The 17,040-nt window shown below is 36.8% G+C and overlaps 2 gene segments (V, D, J or C); both read left to right on the top strand.

Annotated features, from left to right (window-relative positions):
* Positions 1 to 17,040, top strand: part of LOC128587405 (T cell receptor alpha variable 8-3-like) — a 624,669-nt gene that overhangs the window by 17,296 nt on the left and 590,333 nt on the right.
* On the top strand, positions 2,599 to 13,852 carry LOC128587408 (T cell receptor alpha variable 9-2-like). The segment is given in 3 exon segments: positions 2,599 to 2,716; positions 2,839 to 3,043; positions 13,672 to 13,852. Coding segments are annotated over 3 exon segments (291 nt in total).

Genomic DNA, 17,040 nt, shown 5'->3' with positions numbered 1-17,040 from the left:
GTCTGGGAAACTATTCATACATTGACTCTGAATGCATGAAATTCCTTTCTCTGAATCTGTGGAGGGTAAGAAAACAGACTGAGGGTCAAAAAACAGACTGAGTTTAGTCTCCATCCATGTGTATAGGCTTATGTGTTTATAGGGCTTTTCAGAAAATTTCATTCTCCTCCTAACTTTGTCTTGATAACATCCAAAGAGGTTCTGCTTTTCATTTTATTTTGTTATAAAATGAAAAGTTCTGCTTTTCATTTTATTTTGTTATAAAATGAAAAGTTAGCAAAATAAAATGAAAAGTCTTAAGAAGTTAGTATAAAAAAATGCTTGCTCTTATTGCTGATACTTCACAGAAAAAGACTAGTTTAAAAAATTTGTGTAATCATGGGGACATTTTCTCATGATGAACTCAGAGCACTCTCTGGCATAGGATGCTATTCACAAATGAAATCTTGTCGACTGGTATTAAACTGAGCACAATAAAATCACCTGAAGAGTTTTATAAAATAATTTCTTGGATCTGAATGCTAGAAATTATGATTCCTAAAGTTAGTGATGGAACCCCAGCATCTGTAAGTTCAAATCACTCACAAGTTTATTCTATTCTCAAAAATCCAATTTTGAAAATTTCTACTATTTCCAGATGTGTCTTTATCAATTTGAAAAGCCAGGGATGAAGATTGTTAAGTGATGCTCAGGTCTTTTGATGCAAATCCACATTTGGATTCCTACACTGTGGGGGAAAATTATTTGGTTGACATATGGCAACAACATTTTGGCTAACTCAGGGCTAGCAGATTATCTTTTACAGTATGGGATTAGTATTTGTTGCCTAACTATCATATTCTAGTCTCCTTACCTTAGAGTCATTGAAATTATGAGGAATAAGATATTGAACTCAGATCATTCTATAGGGATTTGTTAACTTTAATTATGATGTTTCTTCTGTGTAGGATTCCTATTTTTCACTTTTTCATAGTTTTGAAATGCAGGAGTATTTAATTATCGATAAGCTAGTGTGACTTTGTCCCCTTAAAACCATCTATTAAAAAGATAGCATTTCTTAGAATTATTATTACTTTAGAATTGGGGAAATATTGTCTTTCAAGTGGTAGTGATTCTTTTTTTTTATTTTTATTTTTTACTGGTTGGGCTTCACTGTGGGTACAAACAATTAGGTTACACTGATTGCATTTGTTAGGTAAACTTCCTCTTATAATTGTGTCCTGCCCCCAAGAAGTGTGCCATACACCATGACTCCCCTTCCCCCTCCCTCCTCTCCTCTCCCTGCTCCCTCATTCCTCTACCCCTCATCTTGTATTAGATCATCTACTGCCTTCACATTAGAATTCAGTACATTAGATTCTTGCTTCTCCATTCTTGTGATGCTTTACTAAGAATAATATTTTCCAACTCAATCCAGGTTAATAGAAAAATGTAAAGTCTTCATTTTTTTAAGTGACTGAATAGTATTCCATGGTATACATATACCACAGCTCGTTAATCCATTCCTGGGTTGGTGGGCATTTAGAGTGTTTCCACCGTTTGGGAATTGTAAACTGAGCTGTGGTAAACAATCTAATGTGTGGTAGTGATTCCTGAATCAAAGACTTTGTGTTTATCTGGATGGAGCTGAAACATATTATTCTTAGTACAGTATCTCAAGAATGGAAAAAAAAATCTAACGTATTCAACACTAATATGAAACCAATATATAAACAACTACATGCCCGCCTGAAAGATATGACACAAATATAGTGTAGCAAGGGAGAAGGGAGAGGAGACAGTGGGATGGAAGGAGGAGGGAGGGCAACTGGCAGGATCTCACCTAATATGTACAATGTGAGGTTGCTCAGAACGACCCTGAGTTGCAGAGCTCAACTACAAGTTGAATTTCACCTTAGAATTGAAAACAATGTAATCTAAATATTTGTACCTTTATATTAATTTAATATAAATTTTTTCCTGAAAAATTCAGAGAAAATAACAAAAAATATTTCGTATTCTTTTTTTGTTTGTTTTATTTGACAAGTATTTGTTGAGCACCTAGTAAGTCACTAATATATAGTCACTGTTCTGCATATTGGAGTACAGTGCTGAAAAACACAGAAATCACTCAGTGAAGATTTGATTTCTTATTACTTTCCAAGATTTCCACCCCAAATGCTCTCCTGACATCTAAATGTGTTATAGGCTGACAAAGAATGGATACATAAAAATATGTGTATAAAGGCCAGTACTAAAGTGTTCAAGAAAATTCCTGTCTTCACAGTTAACAGAAATGCTCTGGGATGCTGTACTAGGGAAATTCCAGTTCAGGAAGTCCTAAGAACAAAAGAGACTTTAGAGCGTATGACGGCTGTCCTTCAGGTTTGTGATGGCCACCTGAGACTGATGTGTGAGCCAAAACACAAAATGTTCTGGCTGGGTTTAAATCATTTTTAAAAGTATAAGTGAGAACTTACAAATGAGGTCAGAGTTGAGGACCTATTTCTGGCTTGCGGCAGGAAGCCTTGAAAATATTCATCCTAGTTCAGTCCCTGCCCACCAGGGGGAGTGGCTTCCTCACACAAACTCATTTCCTGTGTGAATTGTAGGTTAGATTTATCATAACACTGTGACTTCAACATTCTTCCTTTTAAGAATCAAGAACATTATTTAGGCGACACTGTGAAGATGAACTCTTCTCCAGGCTTAGTGACTGTGATGTTCTTGTTGCTTGGTAAGTAAAATGCCTCCCCAAATCCAGGGTCTTTCTCCTATCATGTCAGCAAGATCTTTAACCATAACTTTATGTAAGAGTTCTATGGCCAAAGTGACACAGGTTTCTTTTTTTCCCCCCAGGAAGAACCTGTGGAAACTCCGTGACCCAGAGGGAAGGTAAAGTGACCCTCTCAGAAAGGGATTTCCTGAAAATAAATTGCACTTATACAGCCTCAGGGTACCCTACCCTTTCCTGGTACATCCAGTATCCTGGTGAAGGTCCTCAGTTACTCCTGAAAGCTGCAAAGGCTGATAGTGAAGGAATCAACAAAGGTTTTGAAGCAAGGTATGATAAAGAAACCACCTCCTTCCACCTGAAGAAAGCCTCAGTCCAGGAGTCAGATTCAGCTGTGTACTACTGTGCTCTGCAGGACACAGTGACAGGAACTGCAGGGGGAGCTGAACACAAACTCTGAGCAGCACAGGGCCTGGCTGCTGAGTGTCTGCCTCCGTGACCTGCTCAGGTTTCAGTACGATCTGTGGCTAATACAAAACCATATGGATGGTCGTAGCAGAAGAACAAGCAGTAAACATCCCAATACCCAACTCTTCCTAAGTGAAAAGAAAACAGAGCCTGACATCAGCATCAAATGCTTCCTCCTCCCAGACCAGAGCAGTGTCAAGGTATAACCACCCAACAATGAAGTAATCTCTATGCCATCCTTGAAGACAAAAATCTAGCCCCCACGTCTGGTTCTAGGTCACATTGAAAGATATTATAAATAGATATGTTTTATTAATTTTTAGATAGCCAAATATGCCAGAGGAGGTGGCTTCTATATAACATCTTCCTCACAGAGTACACATGAGAGATGATAGCAGAGCTACAGCCTTCTAGCAGCAGGATTCTTAATAAAGAAAGAAGGAAAGAGAAGAAAAGGAAGACAAACACAATCTCACATGTAACAAAACAATGCACAGAGAGGAAATAACATTTATCATAGAGAGGAAAAGTTTCATTACTGGAAAATCAGATGGTAGATAGAGGCTCATGTTCAAAGACAAGGGGAGTGGTGGAAAGCCTAAGAAATGACTCATGTCTAAATCATGAGAATTCCTCAACAGTCACACAGAACAGTTGGCTTTCTAACAAGTCTTCGAGTGAGTTAGTTTTGCAGTGCCAATGCACATGTATTTATCTCTGCTGTCCTTTACCTTATAAAAGAAACAGTAAAGAATATGATTCTTCACTTGACAAGTTCTTTGGGTTTTGGTTTTACCAATCTTTGAAATGAGACTGCTGGAATAAATAATCTCTAATGACCTCTCTAATTCTATAACTCTCCTATTTAAAATAAAGTTCTGTTTTTGAGAGGAAAAAGAAAAAGAAATAAAAAAGTCATAAAGCCCAGAAAAAGTACAGGAGATGACGTTAGGCAGTGATGTCTACAAAATTATACAGTGTGAGAAGTATAAGGAAAAATCAAAACTTGCATAGCAGACCAGTTAAAGAAGAAACTTGAGTGAAGTAAAAGCTAACAAGGAGTACCCTGATGTGCATTGTACCCTTGCTTTAGGGTTTAGAAATTAGAAGCACCAATTGCCTTTGAATAATTGTGAAAGATAGTTCTGTGTGTGTGTGTGTGTGTGTTTGTGTGTGTGTATTATTGAAGGCATTTGGAAGGGAGGAAAGAAAAAAGAAAGGAAAAGAGGACCAAGTGATAAAATTTATAAGTAAAACACAACCCGTACTGTCCACCACTGCTTGTATAACAAGCAATGATCACTTTCCAAACTCAGCTGAAAATTGAATTTAGTCTCTGATGATTTGAAGGATAGCATTATTCAGGAAAATGAACATACTCATGGTCTATGTGGTTCAATAAAATTATCTTCTAGGTAAGTTTCACTAATTTACACCATCCAGTACAGATTATTAGGCAGTGGATTTCTTCTAAACCTTGTGTATTACTAAGACTTTTTACTTTGTCTTATCCACTGGGCTTTCTTTTTTTTTTTTTTAATAATTCATTTAATTATGAATAATGTGGAGATTCATTAACTATATTTAAAAACTGTTTTCATTTTCTTGTCTGTTGCCCATTTTCTACTTTTTTCCCCTCATGTCTACCATTTTCTCTCCTATCCCATATTAAACAAACTCACTCTTTTTTATAAAATATTTTTTTTTGAAGAGCAGTTTTAGGATATAGCAAAATTGAAAGGATGATACAGAGATTTTCCATATGTCCCTTATCCCCCACTCACATTGTCAACATCGTCCACTAAAGTAGTGCATTTATTACAATTGATGAACTTGCATTAAAACATCATAGTCAAAGTCCATAGTTTATATTATGGTATATTGTTTGCATTTGAGCAAATGTATAATAATATATATCTACCATTCTAGTATCATACGGAGCACTTTTTCCCACTGCTCTAAAAATTGTCTGTACTCTGCCTGTCTATTCTTTTCCCACCAAACCCCTTGCAACCACTGATCTTTTCACTGTGTTCAGAGTTGTGCATTTTCTAGAATGTCACAGCTGTCATCATAAAGTGTGTAGTCATTTCAGATTTACTTCTTTTACTTAGTAATATATATTCAATGGTCCTGTGTGTTTTCATGTCTTTTTTTTTTAGATGTGCAATTTTTATTAACACATTACTGAGTAATATTCCATTGTATATACCATAGTTTATTCGTCTCATTGTCATTTCTTCCAAGTTTTGGCAATTATGATTAAAGTTGCCATAAATATCTTTATGTGGGTTTTGGTGTAGATGTAGGTTTCCACCCACTTTGTGTAAAAACCAAGGAGCCTAACTACTGGATCATGTGGAAAGAGTATGCTTATAGTTTTTTTCCAGAGTTTTTAAACATCATTTAATAAAGACTGCCTTTGTTCCATTGCATTAATATTTCCTTTGCTTCTTTTTTTTTTTATTGTTGGGGATTCAGTGAGGGTACAATAAGCCAGGTTACACTGATTGCAATTGTTAGGTAAAGTCCCTCTTGCAATCACGTCTTGCCCCCATAAAGTGTGACACACACTAAGGCCCCACCCCCCTCCCTCCGTCAGAAATAGTTGACTATGTGGATCTATTTTGGGGCTCTCTATTCTGTTCCACTGATTTATTTGTCTATTCTTTTATAAATGCCATATTCTCCTGATTCCTATAAATTTATATTGTTTTGATGTCAGGTAGTTTTAGTCCTCTGACTTAGTGTTTCTCCAAGGCTGTCTTGGATATCCTGGGTGTTTTGTCTTTCTATATTAGTTTTAAGAGCAGTTTATCATGCCACTGCACTCTAGCCCAAGCAATAGAGTGAGACTCTGTCTCAGGAAAGAAAAAAGAAAAAAAAAAAAAAGCAATTCATCAATATCCAAAAAATACTTGCTAGAATTTTGGTTGGGATTGAATTGAACCTACAGAACCAAGCTGGGAAGAAGAAACATTTTGACCATATAGAGTCTTCTTCATGAACATTAATTATCTCATTTCTTCATTGTCTTTTTATTTCTTTCATCAGAATTTTGTAGTTTTCCTCATGTGAATTTGATATATATTTTGTTAGATTTATACCTATTTATTTTATGTTTGGGGTGTGCATGTGAATAATATTGTGATTTTGATTTCACATTCTCATTGCTCATCGCTGGCATATAGGAAAGTATATATAATAAATAAATAATTTTTATTAGATGCAATACATATTATAGAACCTCTGTAAGTTAATCACCCAAGAGACTACAACAAACTGGTCAACATATGGAGGTGGTCACCATAAGAAATTAGGGTTTACTGTACTGATATGTACATGTGGTGCATGTCCAGTCTATGAAATTTACATCCATTTAAGGAGGTGATCAACATGGGAGGTGGTCAACTATAGAGGTTCTACTGGTATTTTGTGTGACAATCTTATATCCTACAAACTTCCTGTAATTGCTTATTATTTTCAGGAATTGTTTTTGTCAATTCTTTTAGATTTTTTACATAATCATGCCATCTGGAAACAAAGTTTTGTTTCTTTCTACTCAATATGTATGCCTTTTATTTTCTTGTTTTATTGTATTAGGTGTGACTCCAGTATGATGCTGACTGAAGAGGAGTGAAGAAAAGGTTCCTCCTTTCTTGTTTCTGACCTTAGTGGGAAAGCTTCAGGTTTCTCATCATTAAGTATGACATCAGTTGTAGATTTTTGTAGATATCAGTTATCAATTTGGGGAAGTCCCCCTCTATTCCTATTTTACTAAGAGTTTTTATTCTGAATGAGTAAAATTGTTAAATGCTTTTCCTGAGTCTTTTGATAATGTGATGTGATTTTTCTTTAGCTGGTTGGTGGGAGGGATTGCATTAACTGATTTTCAAATTTTGAACCAGACTTGCATATTTGGGATAAATCCCTCTTGGTTGTGATGTATAATTCTTTTAATAGATTGTTGGATTTTTCAGGGTTCAGGTATCCGCTCTTGCCCTAAGAATGACCAGACCCAACAAAGCCAGGCAAGCACAAAACAAAGTTTATGAGGAAGAGAAAGGTAGGCTTATAGAGCTAGTGCAAGATACAGGTTTACAGAGAAAGATGCAGTGCCATAGACAATGAACTGGCTGGGTCCCCTTTGTCGTGACAAAAAAGGCTCTGGTAGTAGGCTGGGGTTCTTTCTGTTTTATGCTGTCTGGGTTGACCAATCCTCATGGTTTAGATGTTACCATGGAACCACTTTGATGGATAGTTGACAACATGATAATTAACTCTAAGTCACTTTGTAAATCCTGTTGTTCCTGGTCTGCCTGGCTTGTGGGCATCCCTCCTTCCCCTCAGGTGTGGTAGTTCATTGCTCAGTATTGGCTTAGGGTGGGTGTCTTTTTTCCTCAGTTAGCTTGGCTAGAAGCTATCAATTTTAGTGATCTTTTCAAGGAAACAGCATTTGTTTTTGTTGATTTTTTCTATTGATTTCCTGTTTTCAGTTTTATTGATCTGTGCTCTAATTCTTACTATTTCTTTGCTTTGTCATATATGAAAGCTATTTGGTGGTATACCTAGAGATGAGATGGGGAGAGGGTCAGGCCAAGTTTGATGGAAGGGACAGAGACTCAACTGGGCAAAGATGGCATCTGCATTGAGGGTGGTTGGAGGTTTGTTTTTATGCAGGGTACAGGAGGAGGAAGATTCCACAGCTTGCTGGGAAGTTCTGGCAGCCTAGGGTCTTTCTAGTGAAATTCTTGGGTGGGGCCAGGTAGGCCTTTTGTTCTAGGAGGAGAGAAGCAGGAGGGGGAAGGTTTTAGGCCCCCAATAATATAATTATCATATACCTGTATATATTCCTTTTTAAAAAGTGTGTTATTACCCTTTTAACTTTATGGGTTTTTCTTTGTCATGCGGAATTTAAAAATATTATGTAGACAAATTTATCAAAATTTTCTTCCATGGAGTCTAAGTCCAGTTTAAAAATTCATACCACTGCAGAACGGTAGAATTTTATATCATATTTTCATTAGTTTTTCATATTATTCTCATGTTTAAATCTCTTAAACATGTGGGGGTGCAGGGGAAAAAGGAGGTTGAATTCCAAGGCTTTTTATGTCCCTCACATTATGTTTGTTTCTTTATTTTGAGGCAGTTACTCAGGATCAATTTCCATTCTTGACTAGTGTATTTTTCTGCCTAGATTTAAAATTTTATCTCTGTCTATTTTTTGTGTTTCTTATTTTTTCCTATTAAGGTTTTCAACCTAGTCATTGTTTTTTTTTCATCCAAATACACTTTATTAAGAGTGGTGCATTATGCCAATAGTCTACTGGATATGAGAGCAATATATGGCCAGTCACTTCCACACCATGCTAGATATACATACGGAGAACATGATGTGAATAGAAGGGATATTGTTAGAGAAGGAGGAAGAGATAAACTACTCCTCTACTTCATAAGAGTGTAGAGTGAGGTGTCATCAAAGGAATGTAAACTATCTGCCTGTTTCCCCAAATCCATCAGTTGTTTGAGTTGAGAGGATGAAGAAAAGCCGTAGACAACCTTGCTCACAAATTGTTCAGCAAGTGAGAAGCAGACAAACAACTTTGGAAAACAAGGACAACTTCGGACTTTTTTTTTGTTTGTTTGTTTTTCCTGAAGAGGAGAGTTAAGTAATTAAGACTTTGTTGTAGAGTTCTGATAAGTACTAACTACCTGGCAAGCCTTGAAATCTGCTACTGCTTCAGTGTTTGGGATGCTGTCATTATTTTGGAAAATTTTTGAATTTTTTTCTGTTACCACGTATTCTTCTTGATAATGTTTTGATACATCCATTGCTGTAATTCAAATAGGTCTCTGAAGATATTGTTTAAAATTGATTATATTTCAAACACACTATTTCTAATTTAAGCAGAATAAGTATGAACAGGTTTGTTGACACTGAAATTCCCTCTTTTGAACGTTTTCTCTCCTTCCCTCTCTTCCTTTCCCTCTGTCCTCTGTCCTTTCTTCTTTCTCTTTGTTGACTTCGATAAACTGATTCTGTGTTTTCGTTCTTTCCTGAAGTAAACATCTCTGAAAGAGCAACCATTTCTTTGGGCTGCAAATAATCATCATCAACATTTAAAAATCATTTTATTATGAAATGAAATAGCTGTTCACAAAAGTTTATAAAACCTACAAACATGATTTGGTGCATATGTATTAAGTCTGAGACGTCCATATCTATCTATCTATCTATCTATCTATCTATCTATATAGATTTATTTTAAGGAATTGTTTCATGCAACTGGGGGCAACTTCTGCAGGTCAGGCTATTAGGCTGGAGACCCATGGAATAGTTGACTTTGCAGAAAGCAGACTGGAGGCAGAATTTCTTCTTATTTGGGGAACTTCAGCATTTTTCCCTTAAGACCTTTAGCTGATTGTATGAGGCCCACCCATATTATGGACAACTATCTGTATGTAAAATTATAGGATAAAAAGCATTTAAAACACGGAAAGAAAAAGCCAGCCTGGAATGTAGGAATGAATGTACCCCTGTATTCTAAGGAATGTAGACCTGAGGAATGCTAGAGCAGTGAGTTCCATGAGTTTGCTTTTGCTCCATATAACCCAGTTGCATCCAGGAGTCACCAGTAATCTGGAAATGCCAGTGCATACAGACTAAAAAGCCCAAAGAAAAGGCTGCTTTCTCTAACCAAAAAGCCAGGAAAAGGTTAGACTAGCAAGAGAGAAAACTGTAAGATCATAACCAGACTACTCCAGCCAAATACCACGGAAAGGTTTACAGCAAGCAGGAAAATACTTAATAAAAGGGAAATGTAACCTGGTAGGAGAGCTGTGTGGTACTTTAACTTACCTTTGCTCCTCTTGCCTTCCCTGGCTTCAAGGCAGCTTTTAATAGCAGCCTGCATGCCTGGTGTGAGCTCCTGCTGCTGGAGGAGTGCACCTTGTTATGGAAGCATAGTGCTCGGCACTTTGTCCTGCCAGGTGGCTCCCTGAAGGGCTAATTCAAAGGACTTGCCTGTGTTTCGCATAACTCAAAACTCTTTCAGTTGCTATGCAGAGGAAATGTTCTCAAAAATAATCTGCTAATGGCAGGCAGGAGAAAGCATCTGCAAACCTGAAGACAGGTAGATTGAAATTACTCAATATAAGAAGAGGAAAAAAGGATGAAGAAAAATGACCAGAGCCTATGAAACCCATGGGACATTATTAAAAGTACAGGCTTAAGTAAGATTCTGGAATGACAGGAGAGAGAGAACAGAAACAATACCCATATTGTACAGAAGACATGAATCTAGAAACGTTAGTCATAGAAGACATATCCAGAAAATTCACTACTGTGAAAAATGCAAGCTGCTTGCATTAAATCAGATGGGGAAGGGGACTGTGATTTCTTTTTGGTTTATTGTTGTAATTCCTTCAGGCATATGAAGGAGCTTCCCATTTCCTTTAGACATCATTAGGCATGGAAGATTTTGCAGGACAACTTTGATGCTGTATGAACGCTGGCATTTTAATACCACCGATAAGGCTCTTGGGTCTACTACAACATTAGATCTATTGACTAATTCATACTATTTTTGTTACAAATTTTACGAAGGGGGTACTTATTACAAAGCTGTGCTTTACATCTGAATTTAACGTTGGAGATGTCATATTTGATTTTCATAGATTTTCCAAGACTTTGGTTTGCTATCATCTGTGTTGGTGCCACTTCTTGAGTTTTACATTTACTGAGGGATGCCTACTATGATTTCTTTTTTGGTTTTTTAACTTTTTAATATAATTTTTTTTTGTTTATGTTTAGGTATTATATTTTGTATTAGAAAGGAATTTTAGCACTTATTTTTTAACATATTATGATATAAGAAGTTTTATGTAACAAACAATTATAAAACACAGGAACAGATATAAGGTATAAGAAATTTTGTGTACCAGTAACAAGTAAACAATATTTACCCATCAATAGAAGGGCTGTTGTGATTTTTGTGAAGTGTAATGTATTCTTGGAGATAAATATTTCAATATAAGAATCTTCTCCCTCGTTCTATTTTCTACGTAGTTGTTTGTGGGAATGCAAAGTACCTGACCAGGACATATTCAGAGATACTGGTTACATGGCTCTTCAGTAGGCAAGGACTGTGTCATTGCTGGCCTGTAGACACCAGTTTCTGTAAGAGCATGAAGTAGGTTGTGGAACGCAGGAGAAGCAGCAGATGTCTGTGAGTCTCTGTAGACCTCATTCAACTTCTTGCCTAGATAGCTGTCTGATGGATGTGGTTTGCTTTTTTTTTTAATTTTAATTTTAATTTTTCACATATACATGTGTTTATTAGGTTTCCATTTTTTGCCTTCACAAAATTAAAGAGGCTTAAAATTTAATAACCATAACAATGTTTAAGATAAGGACTAGAAACAAAAACCTCATAAATAATGAACGAACATAAATACATTCAGAAAAGAAATCAGAGAATTGCTGCATCGAAATATTAAGCAATAATAATAATGCAAAGAAAGTAACATTCACATTGTCAAATAAGAGTATGTCTATTATAGAATGCTTTGACTCTGAGATTCAATATGGAGTCATCAGTTAACTTCTTATTTTTTCTAAGTCTCAAAAAATAGACAACTAATATTTATAAATAAAAGTAAAAGATAATTTCAAAAAAAAAAAAAAAGATCATGCCAAATCTTATAGACAACAGAAAAAGAAGAAATACTTCAAAATCATTCTACTTGATCTGGGTACACCTGATATTCAAATTGGAGAGAATGGGTGGCGCCTATGGCTCAAGGAGTAGGGTGCTGGCCCCATATACCAGAGGTGGTGGGTTCAAACCTGGCCCCAGCCAAAAACTGAAAAAAAGAAAAAAAATTAGAGAGAATATATTATTATAAAGGGGAAATTACAAACATATTTCACTTATAAATGAGGATGCAGTATCCCAAACAACATATTAACAAATTGAATTAAAAATTAATGTTTAAGTAATGTACTTTGGTCAAAATTAAATCCAATTTATGTGAGAATTAGTCACTATTTTCTTTTGTCTTTTTTTTTTTCTTCTTTTCCTTTCCTCCAAATCACTCCTGTAGTTTGCTTTTTAGGTGAGGTTGGAAATGCAGAGAGACATAAGATCCATAACTTTTGGAAATTAAATTCATAGACACCAGCTTTGTATAGGAAAGGGAATAATAGAAAGACGAATGAATAGGTTTTGTTGATAGTCAAAAAAAAATGGAAACTTAATTAACACATGTATATGTAAAAATAAAAATAAAAATAAAAATTCCACTAATAGTCTAAATAGTGAAGATAGGTCTATCTCTATTGCACCAACTCAAAAGCATACTGTTTTGACACAGATGTGTCATTGGTATGAAATGGAATGACAAATTTCAAGCTCCTTGCATTTCTGAACTTGTTACAAAATGTTGCCCAAGCTGTTTCTTTTTTCTTTTCTGTTTTTTTTTTTTTTTTTTTAGATTTGAGGCTACTCTGTTTTTAAAAGATTCTTTTGAGTTGCAAGAGATTTCTTTAAAAATTGGAGATAATCTAGTGGTGTAGGAGGTGTCTGGCCTGATATAGAGAAGAGTTATTCAATACAAACTGTTCTTCAATTGCAGGAACCTCATGCAAAACTTCTGTATTGAGATACTTTATGATTCTTCTTTCACTGTAGGAAAGCGGCTATTCAGAATAATTGCTCTTACTCATGCAAGAGTTGCCATTTGGTATAAAACACATATATAAACTTCTCCCAGCCACATTGACTTGGAACATTTGCTTCTCAAATTTGTAATTTTACTAAACTGTTAGATTTTTACTTTCACCAGTTAGCATAATAAGGATCTACATTTTGAATACATCTTTGATCACTATCATGATTCCACAAGATGGCAGTGTCTTCTTAGGGACCTTGAGGAAATCTCTTAAATGCTTTTGTGTGGGTGTTTGTGCGCGCATGTGTGCAGTGTGGTGGGGGGAAAAGGGGGAATAGAGAGAGAGCTAGAGAGAGAGAGAGAGAGATGCTATATCAGGGGAGTGTCCTAGTGGCATACAGGGGCGGTGAAAAGAACATCTTTTTTTTAATTGGTAGAACAGAATCTTTGTATGATTCTTGAAGCAGAAAATCAGAAATGCTTAAGTTAGGCTCTTTTTTTTAAGTTTTAAAAAACTGAATCTTCAGTGAACCATGGAGATGAAATCCTTGAGAGTTCTACTAGCCATCCTGGGGATCCTGGGGATTCATTTAAGCTGTGAGTTTTGGCCATGTCTATGGGAAATTCCAATAGTATAATATTTGGATGTATTTGGAATTATTGTCTATCTTAGGCCATCAACAAAGGCATAAATGTCTTTTTATTCTAACTAAGGATTGGTAGTGGGTGGGAAGCCTGTGAAAAGATAATTTCAATTTTGGGAGTAAGCATCCACTATGCAACCAACCTTCTTTGTCGGAACATTGTCTTTTGTACAGGGGTGAGGAGCCAACAGAAGGAGGTGGAGCAGAATCCTGAATTTCTCCCTGTTTCTGAGGAAGCCATGGCCTCTCTCAACTGTTCTTATAGTAATAGTGCTAATCTGTACTTCATGTGGTATAGACAATATTCCTGGAAAGGCCCTGAGTTGTTGGTGTCCATATACTCGGGCAATGAAGAGAATACAAATGGAAGGTTTACAGCACATCTCAATAGAGACAGCAAGTATGTCTCCCTGCTCATCAGAGACGCCCAGCCCAGTGACTCAGCCACCTACCTCTGTGCAGTTAGCACACAGTGCTCCCCAGGCACCTGTAGCCTATACCCAAACCTGCTAGGGCCCCAGGAATGCCTTGGAACAGAGCTTAGCCTGCTGGGCAGAGATGTTTTCTTTGCGCTCTAGAGGCAAACAGAAGTAAAAAGTAATACTAGGGAGGGATTGATTAATTAGGAAAGTATTTTCACAATTCTGAAAATAATCATGAAGAGAAATGAAAGACACGATACTTCTCTGGACAAAATATTTTCTACTCTTTCTACTCTAGTTTAAAAATTTTTTATTGAAAGTTATTGTTGAGATATCACTGGCAAAGTGTGCACATATTTCCCTTATACATTTCATATATTTGCAGATAAATATAAACCCATCAAATCATCATCATAATCTACACACCACAAATATATCTATTACCTCTAAAATTTTTCTTCCTCTCTTTTTTATTGAGTTATAGCTGATTTCCCAAAAGTTGCACATATTTAACATATACATCTTGATGCCCACTCTGGTTTTATGCCAAACTCGTCTTAATGGTATTGATTTTATGATTTCTTTAATATATAAGAAGAAAATATTTTAATAGGATAACAGATATTCTCTCACAATTCCTAGTATACCTTGGTCTTGCCTCATTTAGTTACTCAAAATATTTGACAGTCATATCAAAAGTCATTTGCAAAAAAAAAAAATAGTCATTTGCTCTAGAGGGAATTTCAATGGCAAAACGGAAATGGAAAAGGAAGGAAAGAGTCATAAAAACCCAACTTTGTAAAGCTATAAGTCATACTTTCAGTTATAGACACCCATTTTCAGCCTCAGTTGCAATTTCACTTCCTTGCCAGATAAGGATACATTTGATGGGTAAATGGGAGATGAATTAAGTCAGGGGGTAAGAACCAGTTAAAATGATAAGTCCATTTTTATTGTTTGCAATCTTACATTTAAGTCTTTAATCCAACTTGAGTTAAATTTTTTACGTGGGCCACCACAAAAATATTAAGACAGACTGTGTTACTGTCCATTATTTCACTTCCAAGAAACACAGTCAACAGTGTCCTTTCTGATTTACCCATGCAAGATTTTACATTTCTTAATTTCTGAATATCTCAAAACTTCTGTAATGACCTATATACCAAAGTAATATTGGTATATGATGGGGAATAAGGATCCAGTTTCATTCTTCTGCATGTGTCTATCCAATTTTCCCTGCACCATTTATACAATGTGCTGGTTTTATATACCATTTGAAATATTTACATCAAACTAGTTAACATAGCCCTCACTGCATTTTCTTAGTTACTGTGTTCAGATATTTATGCTTCCACACTTAGTAAATTTAATATGTACCCTTGTAAAATGCACCGTAGGCGTGGTCTCAACAATTGTCCTCCCTCCACCCATTCTCTCCCACTCCCCTCCCCTTTATCTCCTCTTTCCCCTTCTTCTTGGGCTATAGTCGGCTTATAGCTTTCATATGAAAGCTATAAATTGGTTTTACAGTAGGGCTGAGTACATTGGATACTTTTTCTTCAATTCTTGAGATACTTTGTTAAGAAGAATATGTTCCAGCTCCATCCATGTAAACATGAAAGAAGTCTCCATCTTTCTTTAAAGCTGCGTAATATTCCATGGTGTACATATACCACAATTTATTGATCCATTCACCCTGCACAATTTATTGAATAATGCATCCTTTCCCCTGTGTAGGTTGTTGTGTGCTTTTTCAAAGACAGCTGTTATCAACTGTACTTATTCAAAGAGTGCTATGGACTACTTGCTTTGGTATAAGCAAAACCTTGGAAAAGGTCCACAATTCATTATAGACATTTGTACAAATATGGACAAAAAGCAAGAACAGAGATTCATTGTTTTATTGAATAAGATGGCCATTCTTGCACATTGCAGCTGCCCAACCTGAAACTCAGCTGTCTGCTTCTGTGTAGAGAGTACAGATTGCTGCACATCTATAACCTAGGTACAATCCTGAGACTGGGAGTGAAGCCACATTCCCTTTCCTTAGGCATAGCCCTTTAATTTACATAGTAAAATGGAACAGTCAGATGGAGAGATGCATAGGGCAAGCTATGGGGCAGTGCCTACCGAACTTCCATTCCTTCTTTGGCCGTGTTCAGCAAGTTTTATTTTGAAATTCAGGCTTTAAAGATGACTTCACTATTTAGAGTCCTTTTGCATAAATAACTTACTAGTAACCATATCACAATCCCTTTTTGGCTGAACTTTTAACTTCTGTGTTTTAAAAATTGCTTTTGTTGGGAGGGTGGAGACAAGATGGCTGACTAAGCCAGCTTTCCACAGAGGCTCCCCTCCAGAAGGGGAGTTAAAGGACAGAAATTTAGCAAGTAACCTGATGGATTAGAGCTGCACTAAGAGAAAAGGTTGAAGAAGGCACATCAACCCCGCTCAGGTGAGCTGCGACACCAAGGATATAAACAAAAGGTACAAAATCCATCACCAAGTGGACAGGAGTCCCTTCCCCCATAAGAATGGCTTGGAGTGTCCCATAAACAAATGAGCAGAGTTCAAAGGTCCTCCCACTACACTCCACAGGAGAGACCCTCTGAAAACCAGACCTACCTCCCCTACTAGGGGCCACGGCATTCTCCTGCCAGGCATAAAACTGTATAAAACTGTATATATTCTCTACCTGCAATTCTGAGCTCTCAGCACTCCCCTCCACTCTCACTCTGAGGTCTGGAGGCCTGTCCCCCAGGAGTCCAGATTCTTGGGTGATTTCTTGAGGGGTGTGGACTGAGGCCCTAGACTGCAGCTGGTCAGTGATGATTCTGTGGCATGAGAGTGAGGAGAGGATGGTCGGCTGAGAGGGAACCATACCGGAGCGGCGGTGCCCCAAGGCTCAGAGCAGCAGCCGTTTTGGGCAACAATAGGGCTCACTCCCAGATATTCTGAAGCCACGCCCCCATCTCCCTGGGCAACCAGAGGAGGCCGGGCATTTTCTCAGGTGGCAACCACTGCGGAGCAGATCTGGGACAGAAATTCAGGCCCCATGAGTAAAGGGTTTGCCTGAGGTGGTACCGGCCTGGGTGGAGCATAGGGACTAGAAAACGCATGT

Source organism: Nycticebus coucang, chromosome 6 (assembly GCF_027406575.1).
Source record: "Nycticebus coucang isolate mNycCou1 chromosome 6, mNycCou1.pri, whole genome shotgun sequence".
NCBI classification, from domain to species: domain Eukaryota; kingdom Metazoa; phylum Chordata; class Mammalia; order Primates; family Lorisidae; genus Nycticebus; species Nycticebus coucang.
This window is presented reverse-complemented; position numbering and strand designations above follow the sequence as displayed.